Here is a 23,402-nt window from a genome sequence, read left to right on the forward strand (position 1 = left end):
CATTTTAATGTTTTTGCTTCTTTTTTTTAGGTAGCCTGCACAGATTGCCTAGCTTTACTGCATAAGGGTCACAAGTATGAAACCGCAGCAAAAGCTATAAATCATTATGGGAAAGTTTTGAAAGACTCAGCAGAACAGACACGTCCTCTGTGCAATTATGCTGAACATTCTGTAGAGAAATTAAACGAAACTGCAAAAAGTATAAATCGAAAATGTGATGAAATTAAAACACAAGTGGAATTATTCGTGAATAGTTATTTTGAAGCTATTGAAGTTCATCGTAACACTTTACTGCAGCAAGTCCATCGAGCACGGGAATCAAAAGTCGAAATGATATTGGAACAACAAATGAGTTTAGGTAAATTTGTGAGATAACTGATAAACATTATTTAATATTTTAAATTTAATTTCTCTATCGCAAAGAAAAACGTGCACAAGATGCTTCGATGGCAATACAATTTACCCAAGAATTAACTGAAATGACTTCCGATGTTGAGATTTTATCATTTCTTAAAATACTTCTGCAACGTTTCGAATATTGTCAACAGTTTAAAGCACCAATTGATCCTAAGGTTTCATTTGCATTTTTCAAAAAATAATTCGTTTGTGTGTTTCTCAGTTATAAGTGAATAGTTTTAGATTTCAGATTCTCTACATTTTTTACCCAAAATTCAAGCACCGTCAACTAAAAGTCAAAACGATATACCCATGTTTGGTATTATAACAATGCAAACAGTGGAACCAAGTCTTTGCACCTTGCAATGGGATGGTAATTAGTAAATAATTGATATTACATTGTAAATATAGCTACAAGTACGTTCTTCCTTGCATTATTCTTTTAATTATTAGGCTTTTCCCAATTACGACTTCACAAAAAAGTTGAATTAATTCTTATTTCACGGGATGCCGATGGTGTATCGTTGTGTCATGGCGGCTTAGAAATTAAAGTGAAACTCAAGTACAAGGAACAAAGTATAAAGCTTTTACCTACAGATGTATAGCGATTGCTCTGAATATATCTTTATGAGCTCATAACTTTAGTTTTATTTCCCCATTAGGTGCATGATAATCGCGACGGTACTTATGCTATAACATTTACACCCGATTCTCAGGGAACTTTATTGCTAACTGTTGCTATTAACGATAAACATATTAAGGTAAGACGGTTGCCTGATTCATGAATGTGCATATGAAAGACATCAATCAATAAGTTCGTAGGACAACATATAGACATCGTGGCTATTAATGAACCACGACGTTTTGTAGATAGCACCAACTTTCAAATGAAATGTGTCAAAATTTCATGACCTGCCGATACTTGGTTTAATAGTTGTAGTTGTTTTAGAAACGATACTATATGTCATCCTACGAATTTATTGATCGATATTAAAGATGCCCTTTCTAACTTTTATTAAAAAATTCTTTACAGGGCAGCCCCTTCACTTTTTTGGCTCGTGCCGTTCGTCCACATAGCGGTATCTATCATTGTTGCGCTTTTTGTTCGAGCAAAGGTAACAAGATGATTAAGTGTTCTTGCGAGGGCCGTATGCCCGGTTATAACGATGGCTGCGGTCATGGTCATACAGGTCACCCCGGACGACGTCACTGGTCTTGTTGCGGCAATGTTTTAGAAAATTCGGAATGCACTGTTGCGAATAAGTTACTAAATCCTTCAACTTAATTCCTACTACTCTGTGATTACTTTAATTTAAATAAAGGAAGAAAATGAAGGGCGTAATGTAAACATTACTTCTTTAAAATGAAACTATGGTGTTCTGAATATCATTAATGCACATAAAGCGTATGTATGTATTTTGCGCATGCTGTGTGAAAGCACTTCCCCGGGGCTAACTCGCTTTTTGCCTTAGGCCACAATTGTAGCTGTAAACAGATAAACACACTAAAGTGAGGCACGACCCACCATTAAATATCGTACTATTATCCACATATTGGCTTTGCAAACTAAGTGATTATATGAGATGTGGTCGAAAAAGCAATCGGATCTCAACTATTTCCGATAGAGTTTGCCCTTGTACCAAAACACATCGGTCTGCCAATTTTCATCAAAATTTATCGAATATTTCAACCTATAGGTTCAGTACAAGAAATAGGACGGACAGACAATCATGCAAACTTAGATCGATTTAGAAAGTGATTACGAATTGATAGGTATAAAAGAGGGTGGATCTATCTCAAGTCTTTCTGGGTGTTGCCTATATCTGCATAAATTTAATATACCCACAGGTAACATTGCTGTAGGGTATAAAAAGATATATATAACAGGAGCATACTAGTATTATTAACTACAAGTTTAGCTTTCTTGCGGTCTATGTCTTCGTTTTTGCGATCAGGAGAATATTTAGCACAAATGGATAGACGTGCAGACAGCCATGAACAAGAATTTTCTTCTGATCAAGAATCTACATATTTTAGAAGATCTCCGAAGCTTTCTTAAGGAAGTTGCAAATGTTATAAAAAAGTGGTCGGTCTTCGGGGATAAGTAGCACAGTTTACACGTAATCTGAATGACTTCTTTCTCTACCCATTACCATAGTCTTTCTCTATAAAAGGATTCCTTTTGCACTCATTATGTGAACAAGCATATCCTAGTACAAGCCGCAAGAGTGAGATCATGTCTTGTCTTCTGATTTTTCTTCATCATCCACGAGAATGCTAAATTTGCTTCTTTTACTTATAAACAGATTATTGTCTCACATTCCTAGGAGATTAATTATATCTGTCTGTCATTACAAGACCGTTGTATCCACCTAAGTCTAAGGCATCAAAGCAATGATAAGAAAGATAAGAATGTCATTAATTAATCCAAAAGTCCAATATTCATAAATAAAACAAATTTTTTCTGGGGACGGACCGCGGGAACAAGTCTTAGCTAAATCTCATCTCTAAACCAACCGGTTCCATTTTATAGCTAAATGACTTTCATCCTAAGCACAGGATCAAATGTTAGAAATATGTTACCACTGCTCAGTTTCTAACGATAAAGTAGTGGTATTGGTGAAATGTCACTCTGCCAAATTAAAGACGACCAGCATGACGATGTGCCAATTTGCGTATTTAAACGTTACTTACAAAACGACACACATTCCAATACTTTCATTCTCACTCCAATGGCGCGTATGAAAAACAATTCCGTCTGATTAAACAGAAGCAAACAGAAGATAAATTATAAAGAAAAGATGACCTTGAAATATATATGTGTTATTGTTTTATGCTAGCTTTTTTATACGAGTAATAATAAATTTTGTACAATTAACTAAACCTCTGTAAACAATTAAAGAAATAAAAAATAAAAAAAGAAAAGAAACAAACTGCAGTAAATTAATTGTACATAACTGTATTACAACGTTATGCACAAAATTTTCATTTCAATTTCATTAATGCACGAAATAATGAACATTTCAATATTTCACGGTCAACATTCCCGACAAACACGCGTCACAGAAAGCGACTTTGTACATTTCGCGCTTCATTAAGTCCAGAAAATTCTTTCGAGCCTCGTAGAGTTTATATATTCTTCACAGTCCAATATCGTTAGAAATAATTCCTTGTAGCCCTTTAAAGTTTGTATATTCCCAATTGTCTATAATCAATCACTTGGAGTCCCATAAAATTGATGTAATCCTGATCGGCCAAGGTTGCCCACAATAATTCTTTAGAGCCCCGTAAAGTCTAGATATTCCTGATCGACCAAGATAGGTATTCTGAATTGATTACATCACTTTTGTCTTTCCGTCGCCTTATTTTAAAAAAGTCGGAAGTGCGAAATATATTGATGAAAACTATAGGAGACATTATTGAATTGGGCGATATTTATGAAAATAGAATAAGAATCATTTTCTAACTCGATTAACTTTGTCTATCTGAAGTCTCTTTATATTTTTTCACAGACAGCAGCTTTCGTTACGCTTCTAAAAAATTTGCCGCACCGACCTGTTTTGCCCCATGAATCAATTCCTTCATAAATGGATTGAATCGATCTGTATTTATGATCAGTCCCTTTATAATGATTTATTTTGAAGAAATGTTTACATTAAAAAGATTTACTCATTTTTAATATTTGTTGCCAAAAATCGTTGTAGAATTATAATCCGACAGATGAGTGCGCAAAATACCAGGGGATTAAACCCTTTCTTCTGGCAAATTTCCCAAGCAAACGTTGCTATAGAGAATAAGCTTTCGTACGGCAACAAGGTCTCACCTTCAGATTGTTATGCTGAAAATCAGTAGTGCAATGGCAGTGTGATATTCATTGTGTGTGTGTGTGCATCACATAGGTTTGTTTTTTGAACATCGCAGTGTAAATGATTTGTCAACAGAAACAAGCCTTTATACGGTAACAAGGCCTACATTGCAATATTTGGTAATGGAGCTAAATGACGAATTGCCTGACGCGACGTCAAAATAAAAAAGAAATTATACTTAACTTGAGCCGGTTTTTTTTTTTTATGTAAAGCTTTTCATCTCTCCATTCGACAAGTTTATCTAATTATGAATGTTTTACTTAATTAGTTGGGCAAACGCATTACATTTAAGAATTTCTACATAAAACATTTCAATCACGTTTTCTACATAAAAGTCAAAATCAAGTCATGAAGTCACGCTTCTGTCAGAAGACAAAAACCAAACGAACGCACATGACTAAAACGTGCATTTAGCCCTTCCTTGGACGTTGACGGCTTTCTATACTATCTTTTACGATAACATCGATTTCATAGAGAAACGTACAAAACCATAATATTTGGTTGGCAAGAAAATAATCTCGCTCATCTCGATACGTTAAAATTACATGTAATTTCGATTTCTTTCCGATCATGAAAAAGTGAGTAACACTCGTCATTTCATATCTAAACTTGGAGAAAATTCGTTCCTAATGCATATGAACGGAGATTGGTGTTGAGCGCAATACAATCCTTAATACGTTCGCGAGGATAATTAATGGAATCGTAGCAAATAATTGAACCCGTTACGAAAATGTAAAATTTATTTCGAACGATTGGTCCATTAATATGTATTCTTCAATAAAACGGATCCACGAAATAGACCTATGTGGTCCAAATTCGGTAAGGATATACTTTATACCAAATTATTGTTATGAACGAATTTTCATCAAGAAGTGTAAGTCATTTTACCACATAGAGATTCAGTTTCCATAGGAAGGATTATATGGCGAGAGGTTCAAAAATTAAATCCATATGTCCAAACACACACCAATTTAGAATGCCGAAATATTATTACTAAGCGGTTTTTGTCAGGAAACTCTAGTAATTAGAAAATTTTTCCTTATAACGACTTATCAATTAAAGCGTTATGGTGAACACACGTTGGTGTACCAAAGTTCATCAAAATATTTCGAAAATAGCGGACTGTAGGTTGAACACAAGAATGCATACGGGCAGACATCATGCGGACAGAGTGGTAGGCAAGCTCCAGACGATTTACAAAATGCATCTGAATCGATGGTTTTCATTGACATCAGTCGGACAGATGGACAGACGAGCAGAGAGGCTTAGATCGATGTAAAAAATTATTATAACAAAAGGTAGGTTTATCCCAAATCTTTCTGTGTGTTGCAACTGTCCGCACGAACTTAATATACCTTGTACCACAACTGATGTAAAGTATAATTAATTTACCGCAATTGTTATTAGGTTTAATTCACACTGTTCTCAAACCAATGCATTGACTTTTGCTTACTGACGCTCCAAGCCAAGCAATGGTATCTAAATATTAAATATATTTTTTATTCTGTCAAAAGGTTGCTTTAAATCTTTGACAATGAAATATATCTTCTACTTTATCTCAATCCTTCTATACGAACGGATTATTCGGCATATGCTAATCTTTTGATTTACCTCCCTTAACATTGAACATGACAAACATTTATTCAACTACTCACAGACATTTTATCATTAATTTTTCATATATTTTCCCCTCAACCTTTTTTTAGTGTAGGATCATAAAAGGTATTATAATTACGCAACCTATAAGATTACATAAGAATATGTAGAAGTTTTGTCAATTACTTTTAGCAGTTACGTTAAAAAACAAGTAAGAACATTACAGTCATGCAAGGCCTACTATTAGGTATCCCGCACTACTTCCCGTCATACAGTTATTCACTCATTTCGGTTATAATACATCAAAAGTTGCACAGGCTTGTCGATTTGCGTCAAATTGATAAATTTAATAATAATGATATAAAGATTAACCTGATCCCTCGCTGTAGCCAGAATCAAAGCAAACGCTACGGCATCCGAGATTTGAACTCGCGGACATTAGCTTAGTGGTCGCGATTCTTACCGAAACCTTACGCGAATTCGTACATACATACAGTGAATAAGGACTTATCAGCTGATAGGGAAGTTTAAGACAAATATTTTTATGAACACAAGTTAAGGACCATCCTAACAAAAGCATACATTCACGAACCACCCTAACAAATAAAATAAACAAACATAACGTTTCATAAACAATGAGTGTCATACAAAGTCAATGTAAACACTTCTCACCAATCTCCTATTGCACCCTACTATAAACATTATTCCATTGGATAACCCAAAGATTTCCTATAAGGTAATTTGTTAAAAAAAAAATCAATTCATTACCAGACGTCAATAGTATTAAAATAAAAATTTGTGTTTGCCCAAAATCCTGGTAATTGACTATGAATTTTAAGTATTGACAGCGACATAATTAACTTGAATTTATATATTTTTGCTGTGTGCTTGTGAGCGTGTGTGTGTGCTTAGAAAAGTTTCAAAATATACATTTCTAAAATGCTTATTTAATTTCTAATTAATTACAGTACGCGTTAAATTGTTTAGTACAAGAGAAAAATAAATTTTACTACAAAAAGGAGACGAGAGAAGATCGGAGCTGAACGCTAAGAGAACGCAAGCCAGACAGAAAGCCTAGTAATCCTTAATTCAGCGTAGTATTACTTAACCACTATGCATGACTTAATTAGTTTCGCGTGCATCGGCGTTGCCCGAAGAGCATAGACAGTGTTTTTCATGGTTTCACATATAGAGTCCGATAGCAAGATAGGATTATAAATGTCCTTCAAAGGTTATTTATGTATGTTTTTTATTCCTATTTTTTAATATAATCAATCTCTCAGTATTCATGTAACAAGATGATGGTCAGAAAGAAGTGACGAAAAAGACAGCATGTGGCCGTAGCCTAGTGGATGTGCGCCCAATCGGTAAGTATTGTGCCTTGTGCCTTGTGCCTATGACTGAGCGCTCGTTATCGTTACGACCAACCCTAAATGATTTAGTGAATTAGGTTTTCCGATCCGAAAGTTCCTAAATGGATCGACAGTAACAGGTTGTCTAAAAAGCTGATATCTCAAATGAATCCACGTTTCTCCAGTGAAAGTATTGCAGCAAAGTTTTCAAACATGACGTTTGCACGTGTGAAACGAGAGCAAACAAATCACGCGTCAACTTTGTCGACCTTTTCTTTTCTCGAAATGTTTGCAATTCACCTGCAGAGGCAAGTCCACTCTAAAAAAAAAGAAATTTAATATAAAATTTTGTTCAATTAGTTCATGATTTTTGAAAGTTTTCCGACCATGCTTGAGACCTTTATTTATGAACTAACAACTCGTGCAATATGAAAATCCTACTAGTTGTCATTAACAACTATGTAAACGATAAAAATTCACATTAATGTTGAAAGCGTGCGCATTTTCAAAATGAAAATTCCCCTTATTTTTTGAACACAATAGTATATGATGATGGTTTGAAAAGAATTCAACAAAAATTAATATATAATGGATTTATTTAAGGTCTTTTTATAAAGAAGCAATTAAAAAGGAAAAACTCTCTCTCTCTAAAAAAAAAAAAAAAAAAAAAAAAAAAAAAAAATTAAGAAAGTAAAAATAACGCTCAGCATAATTGTAATTATTTTACTTGAAATCGTTGGCAATTTAATCGTTCATTATCAACGCAACATATAAGACATTATTTTTTATAAGTTACGGCAAATTATGAATTAAAAAGCAAAGTGAAAAAAAATATTAAAAAAAAAAAAATTATTATAATAATTGACAATTCTTTTTCGTAAAGACGAGAAATAAATAAAGCACGAAGCAACAAACAGAAATAAAAATATTAAATAAAAATTATAAAATAATAAATTAAAATAATTGCATCGAAACGTTTTGTCGTTTTGATTGTTTGCGCGCCGGTAAATTCGATTCGATTATATTGCGTCTCTTAGCATGTATTCTTTGAATTCTTTTCGCCACATTGATGACACTAATTGGTTATTCTTAACATTTAGCATTGGTAAGTAAGCATGAAAAAGCGTTAATTTTTAAGGTCATAGAAATAGAAATAGAAAGTAATACTCTCACCGCCACACTATACGATCAAGTCAATGCAATTATGAAAATCGAAAAACTCATCTCTGCCAAAATTAAAAATTCCAATTTTTAAAGAAAATAGATTTCAAATTTAAGGACAACGGGTGAAGTCCTTTTTACTGTGTTGAAAGGTGTAAAGATTTATTTCCATCAATATTCCTAACAACTATCTTGAAAAAGCTGGCGGAATATTTCCGAGATTCGAACTGAAACATTAAATTCTTAGAATTTATTTCAAAATCGTATATCGGTAATTCATTTTTGTACTCGCATATCGGTAATTCATTTTTGTACTCGCATCTCGAGTTCGGCATGGCCTCTGCATTCACTTTATTAACTTTCCATCCCGGAGCATAATCTTTCAATGTCAATAACACGGAAAGGTTTAAGCAGTGAAAAGATTACTTCGCTAGTGATGAATTGAATTTGACGGTTACACGCATTTCCCATTGAGTGATTACCCTCAGCCAGCTTCAATTGGGGCACGCAATAAGAGCAGTAAGACGTGTCCCAATATCAGGAAAATGTTATTGGAATCGATATTCGAAGAGGAACGATTTTCGTGAATTTACCGATGGCCTTTGCTTCAAACTGTCCAAAATTATTGTTAACTATCAAGTTGTGTGTACCATTTTATGAAAAGTCGTATTTGAATCTCTGCCAGCATCAAAACCAATCTGCAGTAATTAAAATTGTTCTCTAAGGGAGCCATGAGTCCTTTGGTCACGACGCAACAACACGAAACGTAAATAAAGGTGAATCATACTACGTCGCCAATGTTGGCTTAAAATTGCATACCAATAGATGTACTGTTCACTAAGATATGCATCTGATATTTTACGTTGCTTATTGCTTATTATAATGGCTTAATTTTCAGTTCACTGTCGAAACAGATCTGTAGATCAGTAAATCACCGTCATGTCTAGAAAAAATTCGCTTTAAAATATATACTTACTAATTTTCTTAAGCCAATAAGAGGTTGACAATAAAGAAACAGGCGAAGAAGATACTCTAGGTCCATCAATGTCTTCTCGGGAAACGGGAATACTTTTAAATCATTCAGATAGAACATTTTCTAAAGCTCAAGAAGTAAGTGAGATTTTGAAAGCAAAAAAATACTTCGAGTAGATTCAAAATAACATTGTAGATAAAGTATGACAATTATGACAACGGCAAAGGCCCGCCTTGGCTAAGAGACTTCATTAATGAATATTAACGCTTTCCTATCGTGAAATTTCGTATGAGAGGAAATTCCGCTGAGCTTTTCATCTACATTTCATATCTGTAGTAAATATAATATTATTTTTTAAATCCGCCTAAAATAAGAATCGCAAAACCTAATGCTTATGGCTTAACCTATGAAGCCTATAAGTTTTTTCTAATTATTATGACTTTTCTTGCAATATTATTCAACGCGATTATTATTGCTGCGATTTTATTTGTTATAAGAAATTCTTTATTCAACAGCGTTATGATTATTCCCACTCACGTCACAGAGTCTGCCGCTTCCGACCAACTGTTTAAGAGGGCATTTAATTTCACCTTTTTAAAGGGACTCGCACTTTTATAAAATACTTCTATCAATCGAAAAACATATAAAAACGCTATAGTGGATCCTGGCCCACCATTAAATACCTTACACTACTCCGATTAACACAGTTAATCATACAATGACTTCGCGAAATGGGCCGTTATATAAGAACTGGTGGGAAAGGTGGTCCGGTATGAATCATTTTCACCTCCTTCACATGCTTAGAACAATACGGTTCGGTTTACGAAATTTCATCAAAATAATTAAAAAACTGGGGCCTGTAAGCTGAAGATAACAAAACTAGATGGACAGACACACAAATGATTGCGAATTGATCGGTATAATAAGAAGTGTGTCCAGAAAAAAACAAATATTTTTATTTTACTTCCTTTATATGTCCAAATTTTGGATACTTTATTTTCCCGTTATTTGAAAATTTAATCCACACATTTTTTCTTCCTTTGCAGCGCTTTGCATTCCTACAAACACAAATGCTAGGCCACATTTTATTGTCTCTCAAAATACGCTGCAGGAATTAGTGCCTACCAGCAATAGTAGTAGCAATAATAATAGCATTCAAAACGCCTTAGTACCCTCAGTACCGGTTATACCAACGTCTTCTATTGCCATGGCTGAGCCGCCTCTAGGACGTGATATTAGCATAGGTCCATGCATATGGACGGTAGATCGTAAATGTCCCGATCGTGATATATTATTTTATTTATATACCCGTAAAAATCCAAAAGATAGGCAATTTGTACACATCGATGAAACTCTAAAAAAATCGAATCTGACATCGTCACATTTTAATAAATTACATCCGACCAAAATTATAATACACGGCTATAATTCGGATATGTTCTTACATCCTCTACAACTAATGAAAGATGGTAAGTAAAGTCTACAAAAAAAAAAATATGCCAAATTTCTCATTCCTGACTTCGTCATTCGAACTTAGAATATATGGCAACAGGTCATCACAATATATTTTACGTAGACTGGAGTAAATTGTCTTTAAGTCCTTGCTATATGAGCGCTGTTTATAACACACGTCATACGGGTGCGTGCGTAGCTAAGCTAGTTGAACGCATATTAGATACAGGAGCATCCGATATTCATGTTATCGGTTTTTCACTGGGTGCCCAGCTAACCAATTATATAGCAAGAAATTTGGGTTCATTTCTGCTACCTCGTATAACAGGTACATTTGCTTATTATTTTTAAATGTGTCTTGTAATTAAATTATTCCATCGCTAAAGGTTTAGATCCTGCTATGCCTTTGTTTATAACCGCTTCGGCAGCCCATAAGCTCGATCCAAGTGATGCTGCTTATGTTGACGTTATTCACACCAATGCCATTGTGCAAGGCAAGCTGGAACGATGTGGTCATGCCGATTTTTACATGAACGGTGGCATAATGCAGCCTGGCTGTTATAATTCAACGATGAGTTAGTTCGTCTTCAGCGATTTTTACAGCTTTTTCCTATGAAATATTTTTGCATTCACTTGTTTTAGATGCCTTTGCATGCAGTCATCAGAGAGCGCCCGCTTATTATTTAGAATCTATACGTTCTCCTCGGGGCTTTTGGGGTTGGCCTTGTAGCTCATATCTCACTTACATTCTGGGCATGTGTCCACCGAACGATTATTTGGTGGAAGCTGGCGAACATGTAAAACCGAGCACTCGTGGTTTGTTTATTATTAAAACAAAAGAGGCTTTTCCATTCGCCTTGGGTAAAGGTGTGGATGTACTTAGTTTGAAAGATTGGTGGAAAAAGAACAAATCGACAAATGAATCGAACATAAAATTCGAAATACCATTACAGAAGGTAGAACCCCTTCAAAAATATATTGATCAATGGGGCAAATTGGATTCCACCTTCAATAATTTACAGGAACACGAAACTGAAAATCCCTATGACTTCATGTGGACGCATGTTGATGAGAGCGATACTGCCGATAAGCCCAGCGTTTCAATTGAAGAGGAAGATATTAAAGATTTAAATAAGAGTGCAACGCATGAAAAACAATTGAAAATAAACTGGGATGAATACCGCGAAAATCTGACATCCGGCTTTATCGATAGTTCCATATTTAGTGTTCCTATTTTAAGTTAATTTCTCGTCTCATTTTAAAATAACTCGCACAAGTTTCTTTTTGTTTTGTCCATTTGTACATTTACTATAGAGGATATATTAACCCAACAGTAGAGGTAACTTTTGTAATAAAATGAAGAAGGCATCAGAGAACCGTCTTGGAGCGAATAGCATAATTCATGGAGTCATACTAAGTCAGGATGTCATGCCTGGAAATCAATCGATCTTAATACTATGTCTAAGAAAATATACATATTTACATTTGACGACCTTTTTCACTCACATCGGATCAAGTCCGCAAACCGATCTACCATAACCATCCATTCCTGTTCCTTTTTATTAGATTACGTTTTGGAGCGTCGGCTTTGGGGTTATAGAACTGCCACCGAAAGGAACGAAGTACTCTTTCTAAGCTTTCTTTCCCTCCGTAACTCTCAGAAATACTCAATCGGCCCAAGATTCCATATTCTTGAAAAGCAAATTGATTTACTGATTTATGCTCTTTGCGGACAGATGACCGATGCAGATATGGAATGACTATTGATGACTATATATTATTTTTAGATAACGCGAACCTTTAAAGGAACTATGTCAAGACTTCATGACATTCCGACCGTTAGTTTACTAGTTACAGTTGTGTAAGCTACGTTACGAATTTTATAAAATTTTTATAAATTTCGTGGGAAATGATTTGTCAATAACCGTGACATCTTTAGATCATCCTATGAATTTGTTGAGTAATACAAGGCTTTTTATTTCTTCGCTTATACTATTGAAATTGGAAATTTCGTAAAATATACATTGGTGGTCGGTTTGATTTTCAGAATCTCTTCAACTATAATATATCCGTTCGATTACCACCATTTATTTATTGTTCGAGTTCTCAAAACCGCAAAAGCCGATATAGAAAAAAGGAGACTTGACAAAGAGCTTCTTAACTTAGGTCCGTACATCAAGTTTAAAGTTGTGTTTCTTACCCCATTAAAACAACTTGCAATTAAGCGATAGATGTCAAGAACTCGCCATAAGGCGAATACATGCTAGCTGCCTTATTTGCCCTTAATCAAACTTCCCTGTCAAGTAAACGGGCCCAAGTATTCGCTCAGTATTATACAAATAAGTTTTAGTGAAATTAGGTAAGAAATTCTATTAATTATATAATAAAGATATAATTATTTGTTTCTGCCATCATACGGTTTCGTAAAGGCGACAAAGGTAAATTTTAAATATATGTATTTATGTATCTACGTATTTAGGCATATTTGTGCATAAGCATTATACGTATATATGTTTTTCATCCACAAACATTAAAAAATACAACATGATTATCATAACTGATTACTGGCTTCTTCATCTTTTTGGTTCTTCAAAGATCACTGCAGAATATCTCCTTTGTTTTCAAAATATCAAAAATTATAGAAAAAGAAGAACTGCTCAATAGAAAGGAAATACAAGTAAATACTTATTGATCTTAGGTCACTGTTGTTTGGATTTCAAAAGTTGGATACTAGGTCGAACATTGGATCTGATAGGCGATCTGGGAACAAGTCAAGCTCTCACAAAAAGCATAAAACGAAATATGCCATCTTTGATACGCCTAAGTCGAAATGGCATTGATTCTTAACAAGCATAGTCAATACCGTCTGAAAATATTGCCAATAAAAATATAATACGCATCAATAAAGAATGGAGTCCTTTATATATTTTGTCACAATGTTTGCAATTGCGAAGCTGAAGCTTTAAATACCCTATACAAATAAATAAGAAAATTACATTTAGCTGCGATCGAATATTTACTACGAACCATCGTTATCCTAAAACAAAATACATTTTGAACAATATGACGTTGGGTGGGCGTAAATGATTTTCTTTTATTTTTGTATAGTAAAAATGAGAATTTCTATCCTTTATCTTTATTCTCAGTTTACGTTGCTTTATCGGCGTGTCCTTTTCACATTTTTTTTTGCAAGCAAAATTCTCATTTTCGCGAAAAGGAGAGTGTTTACGAAGGACACCTCACGCACGGACAAATGGAAAAACGGGCATGCTTAAGTCAAGAGTAGTTAGATAGAAGTCCAATAGAGTTGGTCCATTGCCCAAAACGTGCTAAAATAACAGATTTCATTAATCCAGCTCAGAACCTACGCTACCTAAGATAAGACAATTAACACACATCGGCACATATCAGACAGTTGTGGTTAAATCGCGATCCTCATTCAATTGTGGTAATAAAATGTGACGTCTCTACCAAAACTTTCTCTCTTTTACATATATCCGCAAAAATTTATGCACCTTTAGCACAAGTGGAGTGAGGTATGCTAAGAATTTAATCCGCAAATAATTTTGGAATAAGCGACAAATGTGAAGGCGAAACGAAGGCATGTAATACACAAAATCGTGCAATTAACGTAGGTCCGCTCCGAGATAATGGCAATACAAAGGAATTTATAATCTGTAACGACATGAATCGTGAGAAAACATCTCCCCTGCTCGGACGATGCCTGCAACTGCCGCAGAGGTTTATACTTTTTTACTTAAAATGACGAATATTTCCAGAATTCGCAAAAACACGAGTGCACCTTTCTTTTAACTTTGTTTTTTTTTTGCAAATCTTCCTACTATCTGTCGTCACGAATAATCTTTATTTTCAGCTATAAATTTGTAAAACTCACTTTGAAATTTCCCGTCAATGATTATTCTTTATTGTAATTGTGTTCAATTACTTAATTGAATTTATGGTATATGAATGATATAAATGATGATTAATATAATTACTCCTTAATATTAACAGTTTCAGTATTTCTTTTTCTTCATATTTGTTGAAAACAACGTCGAGGTTAATACAAAAAGAGAATAAAAAGGGAAAAGATAAGAAACAAAAAATGCCTTTAAGAATGGATTTATCACTTTCCTTATATAAAGTGGTTTCCGAAAACAAAGTGATTAATTTAAATGAAACAAAGAGCGTAATTGTAATATGATTAGTGAAGATTAAAAAGTAGAAGATATTGTAAAAGGAATATATGACAATCGTTTTTCTTACCATTTTTTTTTTGTTTTTTTGTTTTCTTTTGTCGCTTTTTTTCTTCTAATTATCTCAATTTAATATTTTGTGTAAGAGACAAACTTGAACAATTACGCAGAATAAGAATAAGTTAGGTTTTAAAAAATTTGTTTTTTTATATATAATTTTTGTTCATTTTTAAACTAGTTACTGTTCGTTATTTCTCTCTGCTGGTATTAACGGGAAACATGTAACTCTAGATAATTTGTGATTTGAAAAGGAAATATATATGCAGTTGCTGTTGTCGTTGTTGTCATAAAACTGCTTATTTTTTCTTGACTATGCGTTTAGCTTTAATAATGGGTATGCCGATATCCTTAGTCTCTTCAGCAGGTACGGTCGCGGCCGCTGCTGCTGCTGTTGTTGTTGCTGCTGGTGCTGCGGCTGCTGCTGCTGCTGCTGCTGGTGGTGGTGGTGGTGCTGAAGCTTGTGTTGAAGCCTGTGCGGGCTCATCAATAGCCATGGGTTCGGTTGGTTCTGCCTTTATGTCTTGTGTATCTTCGTCCATGGCTAATGGTGAAGGTGGAGCTCTGGCAGCATCCGGATCATCGTCTTCTTGAGCATGAGCTGTGGCTTCCTCATTTTCATTTTCAACGACCGAGACGTGATACAATGCTTTCTCATCATCCGATATCGGTACGGGAGCATTGGAGAGGGGATCTCTGCCATTCAGGGACTTAGGGAATGCGATGACATCACGTATTGAAGCCGTACGACACATAATGGCCATCAAACGATCCAAACCTAAGGCTATACCGCCATGCGGCGGACACCCTGATTCCAAGGCATTCAATAAATGCGTCAAATTATCATTGGGTAATTTCAAAATTTGTTCCAAAACGAATTGTTGCATGTCGCGATCATGTATACGCATAGAACCCCCGCCAACCTCTTGCCCGTTCAATATCAAATCATAAGCCTGCGAACGTATCTTAGCTAGATCTTCAGCCTTGGAATTAATGAAAGCGTCCATATCGTCGGAATGGGGCGCAGTGAAAGGGTGATGAACGCTCTCAAAACTACCAGTTTCTGGGTTACGTTCAAACATCGGAAAGTCGATAATCCAAACGAATTTGTTATCATAATTCTTGCGAGCTTTGTTATGCTCCAGCAAAAAGTTATGGTAATCCACACGTATTTTACCCAAAAGCTTTTGCTACAATTGACAAACATTTTGATAAAAAATTGCAAAAAAATTACAAAACGAGTTTCAAGTCAAAAGAAAAAAAAAGGTCCATCTGGAAACTTTAAGATATAATTATATAATTGGGAGATTGTCTTTTAACCCAGGAAAAAAGTTGGTTTCGTCCCAAACCGAAATTATTAACCCACTAGTTGTTGTGACAGAGTAAAAATTCAATCCCCATATACATAATTTATACATTAAAGCTTAACATACAGGTTTCAATTAAAAGTTCTAAGATTCTAAACCTATACGTAAGCAAAAAAGGCAAAATTATCATTTGTTGACTATTGCTTTTACAGATCTATGCAACGATTTCTGGATTTTTCGAAACCAATTTGAAAAAACAACAATATTCCAAACGTAGCTTTGAAATCACAGTATTGAGGTCAACAGGTGGGTAGACTCAGAGATATTCCTCTTTTCTAGTCACATTAGTGTCAAGAAAGCCGTATTTCGCTATCTTGCAAATATAGAACAAATCTACAATACTTTGCTTAATTTGTAAAAAAGTTATGGTTTTTTTCTTTTTAAAACCCTCGCATAACAAACTTGTAGCTTGAAATCTATTTTTCGAAACTTTATAATTAGAGATTTCTCAAGCAACGGCTCGTCTAATGAGTCATAATAAACTATCTTAAAAGATTGAGAAAATTAAAATAAATAGTTAGTCTGCCGCTAGCATTCGGTAAGAAATGATCTTTTACTAAATATCCTCTAAATAAATATATCCACTATATATGAAACTTAAATAGAAATTGATGACTTACAGTTTCACCCTTTTCGCCGATACCTAAGAAAAGTAAATCATTTTCTTCCAAATCAAATTTAGCTATCAATTCTTGTGCTACCTCCGTTGTAAGGAGATTAGTTAAACGTTCCAAAACGTCTTTGTATTGCTTTAAATTTAAAAAGAAAAATTTGCATATATAACAGAATGACATATACATATATATATATATATATAAATTTACTTTGAATCGAAAGCTTACCATAAATTTGCGTACAAATAAAGTGCCTGGAAATTCTTTGCTAAGACTCTCGTAATGTTTGCGAGCTGTACTATTCCAGAAGCCTTCATTGCCGCGCACAACTAAAGCATATGAAGCCATATCAGTGTATTTCTCCATAAATGTTTGATTCTTCTCAATAATATCGGTAACATTACATAGCTAGAAAAAAAATTTTTTTGTTTTTGTAATTGAAAACAATTTTAGATTGAAATAGTATACAGATCGTACAGTTAAACCAAATCTTATGTCGGGCTTGTCAGTACCATATTTTTCCAAGGCTTCTTCATATGTGATGCGGCGGAATGGTGTTTGTATTTTAGAATATTCTTTGGGCCATGAATATCGTAGTACCTCTTCAACTAATTGCATAATACCTTCTCGATTGGTAAACGACAATTCAATATCAAGTTGAGTGAATTCCGGTTGACGATCTGGTCGTGTGGCTTCGTCACGATAACAGCGAGCTACTTGAAAATAGCGATCTATAGCACCCGCCATTAACATTTGTTTGAATTGTTGTGGGCTTTGCACCAAAGAGTAGAAATGCCCCGGCTTACGAGTGGGCACCACAAACTCTTGGGCTCCGCCAGGTGTACGACAGAACAAAGTAGGTGTTTCCACTTCGACAAAACCCAAATAATTAATAAGATATTCGCGCATACGCATAATAACCTGTGATCTCATGCGCAAGTTATGCTGCATATCAGCGAACCTAAGGCGAAGAAAATAAATAAAAATATTAAGGATATTTCATTCGCCTATAGGCGATTTTTGAATACCCACCACCTAAAGTGAACACATAAAGACTTATCTTGATGATAGATCATCTAACTGGACTATTGTAGATTATCGATAAAAACGTTTTGTGGTCCTTTCGAAGACTCTTAAGTTATTGTGGGCATATGCAGAGGCGGACAATGCCCATTTTCGAATTCATCTCAGAATGTACGTAGCAAACGTCAACTTCTAATCTTAGTTCTTGCAAGTTGGAAAATTCCAGCAACAAATGCAGAAACTAAAAACGGACATAACTAAACCGAAACAGAATTTTACACTAATAAAGAATATATCGATTTTAAACTTCAAATTCAGAGTTTTAAAGTTTAAACGATTTTTTTGCAACTGTTTAGCATAGATTCGATGAATTTATATATGTAGATATGTATACATATATAGCTTCAAATTTTTATATTCCAAAGTTGATCAATGACTTACACGAATAAATTTAAGCTATAATTGCTACTATTAACAAGTGATTTCCATACAATTTACATAAATTTCGTTTTGGAAACATTTTCTTTAAATCGGATAAATCAAAAATAAACATGACTGTCGCTTCAACTTTGTTAGGCATTTCCTGGCTAAGCCTTCATCTGCGAGCGACATCCTTCCCTGCATTAAGGGAAAAGCATTTAAAATCAAAACGCCAAGCTCACTGCACTATGGCTCATCTCTACTTTTTTTTTAAATGCATTTCTCTACTAACTAAGGGTTAAGTTATTCCGCTTTATAGGAATGAAAAATGAAGAATTTTATGAGCAAGCAATAACACCAACTTTAATCCTTTTAATTACATGGTAAGTAGTTAGACGTGTGTAGTCTTTTTTATACCATTATATGAAATATAAATGTATTTCTTGTTTAAAGAATTTTTCTTTTTAACACAAACCTCAATGACTATTTATTTTGCAATTTTAAGATGTGGGCTTTGACCTGAATAGAAGGGAATTTGAAGTTTAAGATTCATATATACTCTTTACGAGGACTGCAACGCATACTTTTGGATGTTATAAAGTTAATATACCTCCATGCTTCGGTAATGGGTAAAAATATGTAATCACACGAAATAAAGAATAAAAGAGAGCGCATTCTTAGGGAGAAAATTGGATACCCACCGCCTCGATCCGAAATATTCATCAGCTGAACTCCATACCATATATTACGGGTGGCCAACAGGTCGACCGCAAAGCGGTTTATGGATGATGCCAGCCAACAGGAAACAAACTTAACATTGATACGTACTTGAATGAAGAAACTTAGGTTGCTCGTCAAAAATTGAGTAGATCGATCGCGAACCATCTTTAAGAAAAAAAGTCGATCATACAAAGACAGAAGTTGGCCACCCTTGCCATATATGATATGGCAGTGCGAGTGACATATGAGTACATAGGATGAATGTATAAAACTAAGGGCGTGGTTGCATACATGTTATACTTGTTATATATTTGATACCATTTCCGCGGTGTAATTAACAATATTTGTGGCACATTTGGACTCTGCACCCAATTCTTACGCCTGCAGTGGTGTCTGGGAAAACGGACATGGCGACCATTTTCTACGTCCTTAGCTCTATTTCTCACTCTTTCAATATTCGCGATGAATAATGGACCTCAATGGACAGACACGGCTAAATAGGCTTTTAATCTCATATTGGTTTTGTATACTTAGCGGAGTTTTGGGTGAGTACTTCCAAACAGAATGACAGAATTACTATACACCCAACGCCTGGTTGGTGGGTATAAGCTTAAGAATTTCTTACCTCAAATCTATATAACGATGCGTAAGACGTAGGCGTTCACCAGCTCTATTAAATTTACGCACTTCGAAGGGTAAATTTTTCTTTGCTGCATTCAACACCTCCACCTTTTCTGCTTCAACTTCAATGTGTCCAGTTTTCATTTTCGGATTTATTGTGGCTGCCGGACGTGGTATGACTGTGCCCTCTACCTTCACAATTGTCTCCAAGGACAAGCCATCTGGATAACTTTCCAAACCTTTCACCTTATCGGTCAGCAACACTTGCGTTTGGCCATAGCCATCGCGTAAAACCAAAAATTTACCCATACGCTGAAACTCTAGCCAGCCACATATCGACACTTTTTCTCCAATATTGTCACTGGCCAATTCACCACAATTATGCGAACGGTCAGCAAATTTATTTAAATCCGCCACTTTAACAACTTTATGTGTGCTTGTATCGCTGTCCTCCATGGCTTCGCCGTTTTTTTCTGACGCCTCACCGTCCTCTTCATCTAGATCGTCAATGGATAATTTTTGGACTTTATCTTTAGCTTTGATAGGACCATCATAGGGATCTTCGGGGTTTAAGATCTTAACTGTTTCGACCATAACCTCAACCTCTCCAGTTTCGTACTTCTATAATAACAAAAAAAACGTCCATTGAAGATTTCGTATTCAATTTAATTTAGAGATTTTCCTTACCATATTAATATTAGCGCGTGGTCTGCCTAAAACTTTACCAGTTATTAATAGCACAGTATGATCAGGTGCACTGGCGCAAGTTTCCTGCATCTGCATAATTAAAAAGTTAAAAAAAAAATGGGAAAAACCAATTTTATGAGATAAAAAAACTTACTACTTGATCTTCCACAACAATTTGAGTCTGACCATAACCATCTTTCAGTTGCATGAATTTAGTGTTTTTAGCTGATGGTATCCAACCCACAAGGGTAACATCTTTACCAATGTCTTTGCGACGCAAATCATTGCACGTTATATCACGATTTTCAAAATATTTCAATATATTTTCAGATTCTAAACGCAATGAGTTTGGAAATTAACACACTATCATTTGTATTTATAACAATTATACTTACTGGCCATTTTATACTCAGTACTAGTGATGCCAGTATAATTTTGCTGAGCCATCGTACTATATGAACGTTTGTCTCCCGGTCGTTTATTCCCAGCACTAAAGTCAATATTCAAAATCTCTTGTACTTCCACCTCAATGTCGCCCGTCGGCATAGTTTGATTACATGAATGAGACGGCCTTTTCATTACTTGCCCAACGATAGTTAGCAAAGTATACTCCGGCATATTTTGTATTCGTCTAGCTATCCGAGGATACTGAAAAATGCATGATATTGTTACTTTTCAGATGATTTATTCGAAGAGAAGATTATATGCTGTTACCTTATCTTCCAGAACCACCATTTGAGCTGCCCCGCCATTACGATCCCTTAATTCCACAAAACGGTTAACTCGTTTTTTAATAAGACGACCTGTAAGTTCCACTATCATTCCGGCATGATGTGCGCGTAATTCGCCACACGACATTCGAGCCGGTGGTGGTGGGGGAGGATTCATATTGAAACCACTAGCCATCGCACTCATTAATTGCATCAAACCATTTTGATTAAAATTATTCGGCACTACAGAAAGGCATTGCTAAAAAGGTTCACTTTAAAAGAAGTCATTTAAACACTTACTATTAAAGGGATTCATGCCGTTGCCACCAAAGTTATTGTAACCACCTTGATAGTTATCGTAACCGCCACGGCCGTAACCTCCATCACCATAGCCGCCACCGCCGCTCCAGCGACCACCACCATTTCCGCCTCGTAAATTATGACGACCACCCATCATCTTTTCGTATTTTAAAATTACTATTTTTTCTCAGAAACCATATTCAAGAAAATAAAAAATAAGACTTACGTGATTTCCAAACTTTAATCTCGTATTAGCTATTAATACAAAGTCTTCTATTGCTGTTGTGTGATGTCTTATATATGCGGTGGTTATTGTTGTCTGCTCTACAGTTTCCGAGCAAACCGGTAAAATAGAACGTAAATTTGTTAACTGCTTTAAATATTTAACTCTCTGTTTCGAAATTATTAACATATTTTAAATTTAGTTAAAATAGATAATCTAATGCTTCTTTATGCGATCTCCCTTTCTTACGCCAAAAGAAAAAAACGCATGCAGAACATTTATCTCACACAATGAAAGAAATTGCTGCCGCACTAAATGTAACACGCACACAGTATACGAACACATTAGCACAAGATTACAAAAAATACCCCCATGAATAGCTCATAAAAGCCGATAACATGAAATATCGACTTAAACGAGTGGCAGAAAAAATCAACGAAAAAATGGTAGAAACTCTTTAACCTCACCTTATAAAAAGTTTGCCGCTAATTTTCTAGTTTTTTAGCTATTAAAACACTTATTTCTTAGGTTTTTTGGTAAACCTTTTTAAATTGTTAAAACTTTATAGTTTTTTAATAAATTTCACTATATTTTTTTTCCGTTTTCGTGCTAAAATTTATTAATAAATCACGGAGAACTTCAATTTTAATTTGCACAGACAGACGACGGAGTAAGACGACGCTAGTTTGTATGTATGCAAGAATTACCATATCCGAAAGATGGAATATATATTAAAGCAGCTTTTAGCAGTATTTCTAGTTTTTTTTGTGCTTTGCTGTCAACAATCTATCTTGTTGTTCAACGGCGTGGATTGCGGGTTGTGGGTAATTAGCGCACGTTGAAATTAAGAAGAGCCTATATCTAACTATGCATTTTAATGCCATATTCATCGACTTTTAAGCGTTCTACAATATAAATTTTTCAATGATTAAATTACAAGGATAGTATAAGGTTAAGAAGATCGATTTTGTCTCGGCTAGACACATTTATAAAAACATCAATGTTCCATTCCATTGGTAATAATATAGTAACCAAATATTTTTGTTTTCGTTTTTTCTTACAACTGTACATTATTAATCAGGTAATGACAGCAATACCTTATTCATGTTGGAAGTCACAAACGAAATAATCGCAAATCTTATGCAGGTTAAGTTATTAAGTTATTTTGCATTAATGACACTTTCTCTTGTTTTGTTAAAGGTCAACAGAAGAACTTATTTGAACCCATTTTATACTTTAAATTGAAATCTTTACATTTTCCTGCCATAGTGCAGGCAGTATTCCTCCTGCATCCAGACATTTTTATTTTGTTCTCATGTTTTAATCGACGATAAAGAAAAGACTGCAGAAATAACAATTCTGCTTACGCAGGTGTAATTTTAATAATCACATTTCAAAAATTGCAAAAAATTTCAGTTTATACACATTTGTGTAGAAAGACCAATTTTAGACTTGTGTGCATGCAAAATGCCCATCAACGTGCATGGTCAGTTATTATCTACTGAGGTGTATCCACTTACAGTTTATATGATCGTATTACACGCGCTTTTTCAAAAAAAAGTTCCCTTCTCATACCAAGAAAATTTTCCAATAAACGATTAAAACGATTAAGTATGCAAAAATTTTCATGATGCCGTATCGGCGTTGCCGAAAAAGAAAGCGCGCAAA

At 34.7% G+C, this 23,402-nt stretch overlaps 3 protein-coding genes across 5 annotated transcripts in view; 2 read left to right on the plus strand and 1 right to left on the minus strand.

Annotated features, from left to right (window-relative positions):
* The window catches only part of LOC119634042, a 12,244-nt gene extending 10,479 nt beyond the window's left edge, over nucleotides 1-1,765 (plus strand). The window contains 6 exon segments of the mRNA XM_038027953.1: nucleotides 2-358; nucleotides 424-572; nucleotides 640-769; nucleotides 850-995; nucleotides 1,059-1,157; nucleotides 1,430-1,765. Of these exon segments, the coding sequence (XP_037883881.1) occupies nucleotides 2-358; nucleotides 424-572; nucleotides 640-769; nucleotides 850-995; nucleotides 1,059-1,157; nucleotides 1,430-1,681 (1,133 nt within the window). The 3' untranslated portion in view covers nucleotides 1,682-1,765.
* A 6,483-nt stretch (nucleotides 1,766-8,248) lies between these two features.
* Nucleotides 8,249-12,040, plus strand: LOC119632893 (lipase member H). The gene is made up of 5 exons (XM_038026048.1): nucleotides 8,249-8,315; nucleotides 10,391-10,813; nucleotides 10,882-11,124; nucleotides 11,183-11,371; nucleotides 11,439-12,040. The coding sequence occupies exons 1-5, from the start codon at nucleotides 8,249-8,251 to the stop codon at nucleotides 12,038-12,040; spliced, it is 1,524 nt and encodes a 507-aa protein (XP_037881976.1).
* Nucleotides 12,041-15,064: 3,024 nt separating this feature from the next.
* On the minus strand, nucleotides 15,065-22,308 carry LOC119633380 (aspartate--tRNA ligase, mitochondrial). 3 transcript variants are annotated; one of them, XM_038026917.1, is made up of 12 exons: nucleotides 22,202-22,308; nucleotides 21,738-21,835; nucleotides 21,512-21,668; nucleotides 21,216-21,454; nucleotides 20,897-21,149; nucleotides 20,656-20,834; nucleotides 20,502-20,591; nucleotides 19,819-20,435; nucleotides 17,508-17,991; nucleotides 17,259-17,438; nucleotides 17,037-17,165; nucleotides 15,065-16,239 (listed from the first exon to the last, which is right to left on the minus strand). In XM_038026917.1, exons 3-12 carry the CDS (start codon nucleotides 21,666-21,668, stop codon nucleotides 15,349-15,351), a joined length of 3,219 nt encoding a protein of 1,072 aa, XP_037882845.1. In that variant the 5' UTR covers nucleotides 21,738-21,835; nucleotides 22,202-22,308; the 3' UTR covers nucleotides 15,065-15,348. The 3 variants fall into 3 exon arrangements, with proteins under 3 accessions (XP_037882845.1, XP_037882847.1, XP_037882846.1); XM_038026919.1 differs by having other exon boundaries at nucleotides 21,738-21,830; nucleotides 22,202-22,287; XM_038026918.1 differs by lacking the exon at nucleotides 22,202-22,308 and having other exon boundaries at nucleotides 21,738-21,865.
* Nucleotides 22,309-23,402: the final 1,094 nt, after the last annotated feature.

Source organism: Glossina fuscipes, unplaced genomic scaffold (assembly GCF_014805625.2).
Source record: "Glossina fuscipes isolate IAEA_lab_2018 unplaced genomic scaffold, Yale_Gfus_2 2, whole genome shotgun sequence".
NCBI lineage: Eukaryota > Metazoa > Arthropoda > Insecta > Diptera > Glossinidae > Glossina > Glossina fuscipes.